The 12,895-nt window shown below is 43.6% G+C and overlaps 1 protein-coding gene across 11 annotated transcripts in view; it reads right to left on the reverse strand.

The window, feature by feature from the left end:
• The window catches only part of LOC121270011 (A-kinase anchor protein 13-like), a 394,374-nt gene that overhangs the window by 219,569 nt on the left and 161,910 nt on the right, over window positions 1-12,895 (reverse strand). For all 11 annotated transcript variants that reach the window (XM_041175277.1, XM_041175275.1, XM_041175276.1 and 8 more), the window contains 2 exons: window positions 8,941-9,133; window positions 5,321-7,064 (listed from right to left, as the gene is read on the reverse strand). In XM_041175277.1, the coding sequence (XP_041031211.1) occupies window positions 5,321-7,064; window positions 8,941-9,133 (1,937 nt within the window). The remainder of the gene's footprint in view (window positions 1-5,320; window positions 7,065-8,940; window positions 9,134-12,895) is intronic.

A 12,895-nucleotide genomic window follows, 5' to 3' on the forward strand; every position in this document is an offset into this window, starting at 1 on the left:
GTATAAAGAAGTGTGCTGAGCCAAAAAACGACAGGTGTAGCACTTTAACTTGGGAGAAACAGCACCAGCAAGTGGTGGCAGTAAAAAATCCCTCAGCCCTTGAAAGCAAACATGATGAGGCCATGCAGCAAGATAGCTGCCAACATACTTACTTCACATTCTAAGGGGCCAGGAAATCAAGATTGAGGCTTGCCCAAAAGTTGAGGCCAGACTTGGGACCAATTTGATCGGCCATCTTTAACAACGTTATGCAAATTATGCATATTTGAATTTAAAAAAACCTTTTACATCATTTTTACAAGGTATGCCAGCCTGTCTCTAATCCTGAAAGCATGAAGGGCATTTATAAAATCACTTTCAGCGCTAGTGATGTAATTACCTGTTCCTCTGAAAGTGAAATCATTATGTTCTGCAGGATTATTTCTATCGTCAAATATTCTAATCTGGCAGTTACTCCCGATTGCCTTCCTCCGAATAGCTTTGTGTAAGTGAGACATGTTGGCCAATAATGCAACAATTTGTTGGAGTACAGGATCATGGTCAAATGGCCCACCTCCCACCAGCGAGGCTCGTACATCAAGAATGATCTCTCAGCCACCTCTTACTACCCATGGAATTGAACCAGGAATAGGCAGCACAGCTAAATGGGGCTGTTGTAAGGATGCTATAATTGAGTTCAGTTCATCTGGGTTGAGGAGTGAGATGAAAAGCTTGTCAGGACGCATACTGCAATTCAATGGCCCTGGTTGGAATGTACAATGCAGACCCATTCACATTCGCTAGGACGGGGCTAAAACTTCTTATCATGTGCTATGTGGTCAAGCAGCCCCTTAACTCACTGTCCATGACAGGCAAGGCATGAATGGCAACTTGGACAAGGTACAAGGCAGCACCCTGCTCACAGGAAACTCTAATCCAGCCTGAGTTAGCCTCTTCAGGAGAGAAGAGCACAGACAACAGCGGGGCAGGTAGAAGCACACAAAGCAGGGATTGGTGAACAGACACCAAATAATTTATTTTGGGTGTGGTACCGCTAATCTCCGGCTCGCTAGATGTTGACTCATACCCGATTTTCCACTCCCTAGTCCAGGAGGATGGAAGTCAATTGCAGTGCCCCGTCAACGCAGAGCTAACTCGGCACACACTCTGCTGATCCAGCCTTGCACTTTTATCTCTGTATGACTCAGCTAACTACCCATCCCCTCAAGCAACTGAACCATTGGGGTTGCATTCTGTTTTCTTATTTCTGGCACAGAGAGAATGGGACAAATGGCCTCCTTCTGAGCTATAACCATTCTAAGAAATTGGCCACACAGAAGCTTTACTAAACATTTTAAAGTTGGTTTATGTAAGCCCAGTAACAGGCCTTCACTGCAATCCAAAAATACTACAAAATAATAGCAGCAAAGGGGTCTATGAGAGAGGGACAGAGGAAGGAGGGGTCGATGAAGGGAGTGAGGGAGGAAGGGGTGGGTGGAGGAAGAACAGAGAGAAGAGATGCGAAAGAGAACATCGATAGAGAGAAAATAAATCAAAAGAAGCTCTGTGGAGTCATTTGGTCGGAAGCACTGGATCTTGGGGAGATGCCAGATGGCGTCATTGCTGTAACTACACAACAGCAACTCAGTATCAAAAGACAACACTAGTGCCAGATTATAAAATATTAGTTCAAGTTGCATCTCCCCACTCCCATGCACAAGTTATTTTTCGCAGGAACATGCACTTAAATTGTACCCAAAACTATTTATACCTTCAAAACACAGCACGAACAACAATCACTGAAATGATTGTTTATTTATTGCCAGCCTATTTATTGAACATCCAGGCTCCCACCAAATCGTACTGGGTCCCACCCAACCTGGCCAGCACTGCAATCTACCGAGACAGAGACTGATCAACAAAAAACAGTGTCAAAAAAGTGTCTGCTGCTTCAAGAAACAAAGAATTATCAACTTGTAACATCTATTTTGCTTCTTCCTGGTCTCGTCAAGCAGTAATCCATTTCCAGGCCTCTGACAACACCCAGAACAATATTCCACACCTTCCTCTAGGAAGGGGTGCTGGTAAATGCTCATGTCCTTTCAAAGTAGCAAAGCAAAGGTCAGTAAAAGTTCGCCAGAATATTCATTCTTAACAGCTGCTGTATTGGCCCAGATCTTCTGGTCTCCGGATGGTCGTACCCCGGAAGATGCACTGGAGGACCCCTCGGGAGTTTCCACACAGCGACTACACGGGAATTGCCAGGGAAGCTTGGACTTCCATTGCGCAACTACCCTGCGAATCTCGGATTTAAAGTCAGAGACTTCGGACAGCAGAATAGTTACCCAGGAAAAGTTAGAAGGATTAAAACCAGTTCTAACTCCTGGGTAGTTATGCTACTGATCCCCCAACTACCAGTACCTCCCCCACCACCAATGATCCTCCCTACACCCCCCCTGATCACCCGACTACACCAACATCCCCCAACTACTCTCCCAAGCACACCCCCGACCACTCACCCCACACCCTGACCACCCGACTGCCCTCCCAAAACACTACTACCAACCCCACACCCCCTTGACCCTCTTGACTAGCCCCCCACCACTACTCTCCCCACCCCACCCCCGGCCATCCACCCACCACCCTCTTGACCACCCAACTACCACCCCACAACCCTCCCAAACCCCCGACTATCCTCCTGACATCCCCCCCCCACCCCTCACCGTGGACTACCCTGACAATCCTGACTTCTCCTGACCATCCTCCAGACATGAACCCCGCATCACCAACTAACACCCCATTCCCCTGACAACTCCCCAAAGCACACCCCACCCGACCCCCGACCAGTAGATGACCCATCTCGGCCTCCTCCGGAGGTCCCCAGGATCACAGATGCCAGTCTTGAGCCAATTAGATTTATTCCACGAGATATAAAGGAGCAGCCCAAGGCCCTGAATAAGGCAAAGGCTTTGGGACCTGAAAATATTTTGGCAATAGTTCTAAAGACTTATGCTCCAGAACTTGCCATGCCCCTGGCCAAGCTGTTCCACTACAGCTACAACATTGGCATCTACCCTGCAATGTGGAAAATTGCTGAGGTATGTCCTGTACCTAAAAAGCAGGACAAATTTAACTCGGCCAGTTACTACCCCATCAGTCTACTCTCAATCATCAGTGAAGTGATGGAAGGGGTCACCAACAGTGCTATCAAGCGGCACTTGCTTAGCAATAAACTGCTCATTGATGTTCAGTTTGGGTTCCGTCAGGGTCACTCAGCTCCTGATCTCATTACAGCCTTGGTTCAAACATGGGCAAAAAAGCTGAACTCCAGAGATGAGAGTGACTGGCCTTGACATCAAGGCAGCATTTGACCGAGTGTGGCATCAAGGAGCCCTAGCAAAATAGGAGTCACTAGGAATCAGGGGGAGAACTCTCCATTGGTTGGAGTCATACTTAGGACAAAGGAAGCTGGTTGTGGTTGTTGGGAGGTCAATCATCTCAGTTCCAGGGCATCACTGCAGGAGTTCCTCAGGGTAGTGTCCTCAGCCCAACCACCTTCAGCTGCTTTATCAATCACCTTCCTTCCATCTTAAGGTCAGAAGTGGGGATGTTTGCTGATGGTTGCTCAACATTCAGCACCATTCACAGCTCCTCAGATACTAAAGCAGTTCACGTCCAAATGCATTAAGACCTGGACAATATCCAGGCTTGGACTAACAAGTGAAAGTAACATTCACACCACAGAAGCACCAAGTAATGACCATCTCCAACAAAAGAGAATATGTCCAGCTCCCCTTGACATTCACTGGCATTACTATCGCTGAATTCCCCCACTATCAACAACCTGGGGGTTACCACTGACCAGAAACAGAACTGGACGAGCCATAAAATATTGTGGCTACAAGAGCAGGTCAAAGGCTAGGAACCCTGCAGCAAGTAACTTACCTCCTGACTCCCCAAAGCCTGTTGGCCATCTACAAGGCACAAGTCAGGAGTGTGATGGAATACTCTCCACTCACCTGGATGAGTCCAGCTCCAACAACACTCAAGGAGCTTGACACAATCCAGAATAAAGCCATGCACTTGATTGGTACCCCATCCACAAACATTGACTTCCTCCACCATTGACACAGTGGCAGCAGTGTGTAACATGTACAAGATGCACTGCAGGAACTCACTAAGGCTCCTTAGACAGTACTTTTCAAACTCATGACCACTACCATCTGGAAGGACAAGGGCAGCAGACACATGGGAACACCACCACCTGGAAGTTCCTCTCCAAGCCACCCACCATCCTGACTTGGAAATATATCACCGTTCCTTCACTGTCACTGGACAAAATCCTGGAACTCCCTCCCTACTAGCACTGTGGGTGCACCTACACCATATGGGCTGCTGCGGTTCAAGAAGGCAACTCACCACCATCTTCTCAAGGGCAACTACGAATGGGCAATAAATACTGGCTCAGCCAGCAATGCCCACATCCAATGAATGAATAAAAAATCATCAATACCATCTGCAGACCTGTCCTCCATCTACTAGGCATTCAATATGTGCCCAGTTTAATGTCCATGGTTGGATTTTAGTTGGTGAATCAGGTAGAAGAGCTGTTATGCAGCAAGGTCCTTTTGCACAGGGTGAGAGAGGGAGAGGCGAATTTTAAAAATTAAATCACACTGGAGAGCCAGTGGCAAATGCAGCCCTGTTTTAACCATGGAACATGTACAGAAAGGAAATAATAGTAGGAGATGGAGTCAATGCAGGAAGGAAATGTACAAAAATGCCAGTCTAAACTGGCAATTGAAGGGGCAAATTAACATTCACTCACTATTGAGGGCCTTAATTAACCCAGCTGCATTTACATTGCAACCGTGGTAACCCTGTAAAGCAGTTTCATTTCACACTGTCATAAAAGAATCACACATTCCAAAGTCAAGGTCCAAATTGACTTTGGAGTCAGGCTAATTAGCCCAAGATGCTCCAAGCCTTCACCTTACTTCACTACAGCTCTGTTCACTTTTGCACACTCCTCTCTTAACTGGATGTACTACCACAGCATCACTTGGCGGTCCTTCAGTACTTCATCACTATGCTGTCTGAACATGCTGAGGAAACGCCAATTTTAGTCAGTGAATTTTGTGGTGTGCATCTTTAGTTGAGTGTACTGTGAGTCCTTAATTCACATTCTCCAAATATACGCAATTTCATATACTTACACAGAAAAGTTACTGTCCTGAAACGGTGATTGTTTTTCCGTAATTAAAGAAAAGCACTATAAATGAAGCATGCAAACAATATGACATTTAAATCTAACAAGATCACACTCTGGCAGTGTCTTTACCTTTCGAAGCAACTGTTTCTAAATTCCCATTTGCATCCAGCATGGTGTTAAATTTTTGATCAGTAGGATACTGCATCGCTTTTGTATCCAAAGGAATAGTGTTAATCTTTTCATCTTGAAGGAAAAAGTTTTCATTTTTGCCATTTGCTTCACTTCCTAATCCATTATCTTCGTTCACCCAGGCATCATCCTTATCTACAATTGAAGGCTCCCCATTTTGTTGAAAATGATCCTCAGAATCTGAAGAACTGTTCACCATATAATCAGCAGGTTCCTCAACTATACTAAGTAACACTTCCTGGTTCTGGGGATACACAACTGCATCAGTAGGTTTGGATAAGAATGCCAATGTCCTTTTACCTCCTTGGGGACCATCACCTTCACTGAGTGCAGTTGGACTTTCCACTGCAGCTGGCAACCAAGATGGCTCTTCTTCCGAGCTGCAATCCGATGACAACAAAACTTCAATATGCTCACTTTCAGAAGCTCCTTTGTTTATATCCACAATCGATTGGATTTCTGTTGACACTATATGGTCCTCACCCAAGCTGGAATCAGAAGCAGTTTCTAGCAATGCATCAACTTGTTTAGACCACTCATCATCACAAAGACAGTCCATTTCCAATTGATCATCATTTTGTTCAGGTTCACTTTCTAAGACATTTAAAAGTAGCCCTTCTGATGTAGGGCAAGTCTGTTCATAGTCCTTATTGTCATCCAATGAATAAAGCATTTCAGACATTTCGAGATTCTGTGCAGTCTCTGCCTCTTCAGTCATTTTGTGGTTTACTCCTTCACATTCCTTAACTGAATCGGAGATCAAGTCTTGTGAATTTGCAAACATTTTATCACTTTTTACCTCTAAGTCAGCTTCAACATTAGATTCATTAATTACACCGAAGTGTGAGCCATCAACATCTGCACTGGGCTCATCATTGCTCAACTCCATATCTACCTTCAATTCTGCAATCTGTTCAGTGAGTGGAGGACTTCCATTGTTCAGCTGACAATCTGTCGCCTGGACATATTCCTCTGTTGACCCACTATCATCACTCAGGATATTTGTATCAGTGACCAATTCAACATGATTTTTGACCTCTTCGGACTTACTTCCCTCAATCAGAGCAGGTTCCACCTTTACTTCATCAAGACCTGTTACAGAGTCTATTGTTTTATTGTCAGGGCTGCCACTATCTACATTCATCACACTGTCCATCATTTCCCCTTGCGGAGCATCTTCAGTGAGCACACACACTTGACTGGACTCAAGTTCTTCAGATGATATTGTAGTTTCCACATGAGCTTCATCACAGGATAGACTGTTTTTATCACACTCCACATCAGATACATTCTGCACGTTACTTGCTATATTCCCAGAGTCTACCATCAACCCAGACTCCTTCTGTTGTCCTTCCAGCTCCAAGTGCAAGCTCATAGCTTCAGAACTGGCTGCTTCATCCTCCAATTCTGGCTCAGTAATATTATTTTCGGTGATATTTCCTTGATCCTTTGCATTTTTTGCCTCAGGACACCAATCAGTCAACTCTTGTTCATCAACTGGCATGCTCTCAAGTGGGGTTGATTTCAGACAAGCTGACTGCTCAGCAGGTATTTCAGCTGGCATTTGTGCAATGATGCCGGTGCTATTGGATTTACAACCCTCTTCAGTTCTTAAATTTTCAACAGTTTCAACAGGTTGTGATAGTCCGGGCTGCGACTGATGGGATGGTGTAGAAAGCGTACCCTATTTCAAAATAAAAAGCGGAAAAATCAATTAATAGCTGTGCTATTTCAATAAAGGCATTACTGTGCTGAGATATACTAGTGGCAGATTTTTGACCAGGCTTATTTATCATATTGGTACCAGTACAGTCTCACTTAAGTCAGCATGTTTCCCATGGGACACCCTCAGGCTGTTTTTATTTTACAAGGGTACATCTGCACAAAGCAGTTCTTTTGCTTTGCTTCACACCAATGCTAAAATTATAATCTAAAGCTAGAGATCAGACTCCAGGGAGTTTCAATTCTCTTTGCTCAGATATTAGGTTGGCCCCTGACTCCAGATCTACTTTGCAACTTTAATGCAAGGAGCAGAAAGCATTTCAGACAGTCCCGTTGCAAATGCAGAATTAATTCATTACCCCAATTAGTCCTCCCACTAGTGTTCTCCATTTTCTCAGGCCAGTGGTTCCACATCTCAAGATGGCTATTCAGACACAACCCAATGTTGAAATAAAACCTATTACTTGCTCTGCGTTTCTTATTGTTCTAAATTATATTGAAAATTTCACACTTCCCCACTCCCAGGACTACAATCGAAATACAATTTTACACTAATATAAAATATTTATTATTAGGCCATAATGTTTAACCTGGCACCAATCATAAAAACACAAATGCTGTTCCGGTTAGAAAAGAACATCTGGGTGTTCTTAACAATAAATTCTCCAATCTACAAACCCATAATAATATAGATAATTTGTGAGTAATTATTGCAATCTTGGAACACACAGTCTAATTAGCATAGGCCTAGACACATCAACCAATATCCCAATTGTGAAGATCGATTACACTTGGACATCTGAAACCCATTAAGTAAAGCACCATCTGTTCTGCTTTTTATTGTAATTGCAAACCCCTCCATGGTCCTTGGTAATTATACCTGATCGGCATGTCAACATGACCAAAACAAGGGCATTTTAAGGAAAACAGCAGGGTCAATGGTAAACAATGAGCTCAGTAAGATTAACTATTACACTCGTAAAAATGATTTTCTAACCTCAATGTTTAGGTCACGAACGTGCTGCGCAATGTGGAACCAAACCAATACAAACCAGTGTTTCAGGTTTGGTAACAGTGCTCTGTTGAGCTACCCCTCAGTAAAAACCAAAGTAGGGCCACGCCAATCTGCTTCAACAGCCCTTGATCAGATAAAAGTGGAAAAAGGAGAAGTGTGGGGGTCAGGGAGGGGGGGGGGGGGGTGCATGGAGGTGGTGAATAATCTGGGACTTTTGTTCTCAGGCATTGTTGTGACTTCTGCAGGGGAGCCGCACTAGGTGAAAACCCAATTGCCTTCTCCATCGCCAAGTGATTTGCCAGCAATCTTTGTCTAGGTTCATGTAGTATGGCTTTGTATGGCAAGGTGATAAGTTGGGACTGTTCTTCACAGCAGTTGCATGATTAATATTCACAATGGTAAATAATAATTAGCATATTGCTAATTAACATGAAGATGCAGGTAATTGTAGGAAGTTTTTCCGTATGGAAGATTGCTTGCTGTGATTAGTTAACATTAGTTGTATCACCATTGTATCATGTTGCTACAAGATGGTAGAAGATAAACAAGATCTAGGACTTTGGTCTTTCTTTGAACAGTAATTCCAATGTTCCTGCGACTAGTTTTGAAAGAAACACTAATTAAATTAATTACACAGACATTTAACAGTCCTACCCCCATGTGAATGTAATAGAATAATTTCTAATTTTCATATTCTTGTACAAATTGTGTTGCATGTTTAATGCATTTTCTTATACATCTTGTGTCATTGTTAAAGATATTATTTATAAGCTTTCAACAACAAAATGACAGGAAAGGCTTTAGGAAACTGATTGCTTCTTACCATTTCGCATCTGTGAGACTCGATGTATCTCTGCAGTTCACTGATGTTGTGTTCCATGCTGTTGCACTCTGCTCCCTGGGGGTTGTTGATGGTGTACATGTAAACGTTCAAGTGCCGCTGGTAGCGCACAGAATAGTCTTCAGAGGATACGACTGGTGTTACGTCTCCCGGTAAAGCTGCATCAGGCTTTTGCCTAAAACAGAAGGAGCAGCAGTTAAACATGTCGAAATGTTAACTTTTGCATGACTGAAGCAATTCTGCGCAAGTTGGTGCTTCGACAAGAGGGGGCACAGAGCATTTAAGACAAGAGATCGGGCCTGGCGACTGCTACTGCATGCAGCTATATTCTCCCATCAGTGAGGCTGTGGGAGGTGCCCAATACACACCAGCTGCTTCCGCTGATGATGGGATGGAGAAGGAACATCCGGGGTGAGTTATCAGCAAGCTGCTTCTGCACACCTCCCACAGGGTTCCATCCACCCACTCAATCACAACTGGTGCACGTGTTGAGACAAAAGGATGGGGAATAATGGAAAATCATTTTAAAGTAAAATACAAGTGAACATCTTCACCAATAAAAGTATTATTTTCAACCAGATGTGCCACTTCATCCTGGTACTCTAATTAGCCAATGCCACTTGCAATGACTTTTCAACCAAGGGTCAAGAGGCCAGGCAAGGGATAGTAGAAGATCGACACATCAACTAGGCACAGCAGAAGCATTCTTGCCTGAGTCAGAAGGTTGGGTGTTCAAGCTCCAGGTTCCCTTCCAAGTCACACATCATCCTGAGTTGGATACGCCATCATCTAGGTCATCCTGGAACTCCTTGCCTAACAGCAATGTAAGGGTACTCTACCAACGTGAACTGCAGTGGTTCAAGAAGGCAGTCACCATGACTTTCTCAAAGACAACTAGGGATGGGCAATAAATGCGGGCCTTGCCAGTAATATTTTAATTCTGAAAATGAATGTTAAACAAAAGTCGAACTATGGGTCTCGATCATCAAACCGAGGCAGATACTTCGGGGCTGCAACATCAAAGGCACCATCTTTCATCTGAGACATTGAAGAAAGCTTGCCAGCCTGTTCAAATGGACATAAAGGACCCCGTAACATTATTCAAAGAGGAGCAAGAGTATTTTTCTGGTAACCATTCCTTCCTCAATCAGCATTAACAAAAGCAGCTTCAGACGCTTTGATCATTCACCTCGTTGGGAATTCTGTGGAAAATTAACATCTGAAAGCCAGCCACTCACTCTTCCTATATCCCTTGAAAAATATTCCTGCTCCCCTTAGTTTTATGAAATTATCCCACACCATTCTAAAACAATACTAAGAATCACAGCACCAGTTGTAAAGTCAAACCATACCTCACTCTCTTGCTCACTGCAAGTTTCCAGCCCTCTTTACTTGAGGGGTTCTTTAAATTTTACTTTGGGACTTGCTTTAAAACTCTCCCCAATTTATTAGCTGCATCCTTAATGACTATTCAAAGTAATCTGCTCACTCCTGAAACCTATCTGCAAACAACTGAAAGGCACTTTATGGGAACACCCAATGTCGAAAGCAAAAACATCTGGAAACTAAATGGTGCCTGATCCAGTATTCCTTTTAAGCAAATATTCCACTCCTATTAAGAGAATGTCTAGTCCAATTGCCTGGTTTCTACCAGACTTTGCAAGCATTTACATCCAGGTCACCGTACCCCTTTTGTTGATATTGGCCAGCAATGCATCAACATGTTCAAGCACACCATTTGGTTTTTGGCAAGAATTTGGATGCAGTCAGGGATTTTTTTTATTTATTTGACGTTCAATGTTACGTGAAGCATATGTATGCTGATGTGCTACAGATGTTGCATATATGGATATACACTACCCGTAAATCTGTGGATTTGGAAATGTCAATTCAGTAAGACAACTTAATGACAACCAGAGCCACTGTGGACCATCGACTGGCATAAGCACAGTGATTGCGGTGATATGGATCTAAACTGAAGTTGCAACACGGTTCCAACCTTAGTCAAAATGGTTTATCATTAATTTTGCTAAAATTAGCTGGAACCACCCCCCCCCACCAAACAAATTAATGCTGAGTTCAGAGTTTTTATTTGCAGTTGTGGCAGAGTAGGGCTCATGCAGTACCTCTATGCTTTCAATGGGTTGGGGAGTGGAAGTGGAAGCAGCTACAGAAGTGATGCATCCTGGAGTATCATTTACTGTCAGCCAGTAAGGCGGTAGAGGAAGATGTGTCCTTAATGAAAACTGGGTAACACAAAAGATTATCGTAGCATCCTTTCACCTCTAGATCACCTCTGGAATGGACTGGTAAATCTGAATCCTATCCTGGTTCATAAGGTTAAAGTCTCCTCCATATTTAGGACTGGGAATAAGGGTTTTCTTTTTAATGAAGTGAGGTTGAGCAGCCTCAACCCAGTCCCTGGTCGGCACAGGCCGACGGCACAACATGGAGCATAATTTGCCCGAATTACTCAGAGACCCGAATGATGACTGATGTGCAAATCAGAAGTAGCACAACGACAGCATAGGGATTGGGGAGGGAAGGGGTGTGGGGAGTTGAGGCCCAATATTGGGGCACAGTAGAGGCAGCTTTGCATTGCAACCAACCAAAGCAGGGTCTGTTACACACCTTTACAGAGAACTGCCACTTAATATCCAAGGGATCCCAAAGGGTTCACTAAACAACTGTATCATATAATGCCAGATAAAAAACAAATCAGGAATAAAAAATTAATACCAAATAGTTAAATAAGTTTTAAACCATGTGCTGATATCATATTCATAGTTTAGGAATATATATATATATATATATATATATATCTGTTCTTCACAAAGTTGTGGTTGCACTTATTGCCTGAGGAAGTGGTAATGGGTATCCTGTGTAGCAATTGTTCATCTTGCCGGCTGCTTTGGGGAATAACAACTGCATTTATATAGTACCTTATGCGTAGTGAATCATCCCAAGAGCATCTTGAAATTCTGAGCCATACGAAGGGAGGGCAGACAACCAAAAACCAAGATTCTACAAAGAGCAATGTGATCATGACCAGATAATCTATTTTGGGTGATGCTGCATAAATATTGGCCAGGACACCAGGAAGGATTCCTCTGTTGTTCTTCAAAATGGCACCTGGAATCTTTTCCATCCATCTGAGGGCCTCAGTTTAACGTCTCAGCTGAAAGTCAGCACCTCCGACAGTGCAGCACTCCCTCACTGCTACACTGGATTGTCAGTCTAAATTTTGTGTTCCAGCCTCTGGGGTAAGACTTGCACCCACAACGTTCTGACTGAAAGGCAAACGTGCTACCAACTGGAGTTAATGCTGGCATGAATCTCTCCAGTAACCAAAGCTACATGTCAAATAGACCTTCAGTTAATTCAAAACACCTTTGGCACTGACAATGTTAGACATGCAGGTCCCTTTAAGAGTAAACCAGGACAAGTTTCAGAGTGAACTGAGAGCAGGTGATGCTCATTGAAGCCCGTACTTAAGAGCTGGGTTCCCCTGCACTAGGGGGTGAGGGTTTTGCTTCTGGACAGGGAGAGGAGTGGAAACAGGTATTTGTACTGGACTATAGTTTAATAATAAAACAGTTGTGATTCACAGTTTGTGATTGTCTTCTGCTGCCTGATTTGGTAAATGGATATCCACCTATTAAACATGGTAGCAGAGGATTGACCTCTATCTCTTCAGATGGGAAGATAAAAGAAAACAGAAAGCAATTGCTGTTTCTGACAGAAACAAAGCTCCCAGCAGCTTTTAAGGTGAAATGGCTGAGGCATGCTGCAGGATCACAAACTATGATTACCCACCAGTCTGTCTGGAACTGGAAACATACAAACAATAGAAGAATAAGGTGGAGATGTGAACTCGGGTCACTTCTCTAGCCAAGAGGATGCAAGGTATGGCGTTGGTCTTGTCTTTACCAGGAAG

This window comes from Carcharodon carcharias, chromosome 26 (assembly GCF_017639515.1).
Source record: "Carcharodon carcharias isolate sCarCar2 chromosome 26, sCarCar2.pri, whole genome shotgun sequence".
Taxonomy (NCBI): Eukaryota; Metazoa; Chordata; class Chondrichthyes; order Lamniformes; family Lamnidae; genus Carcharodon; species Carcharodon carcharias.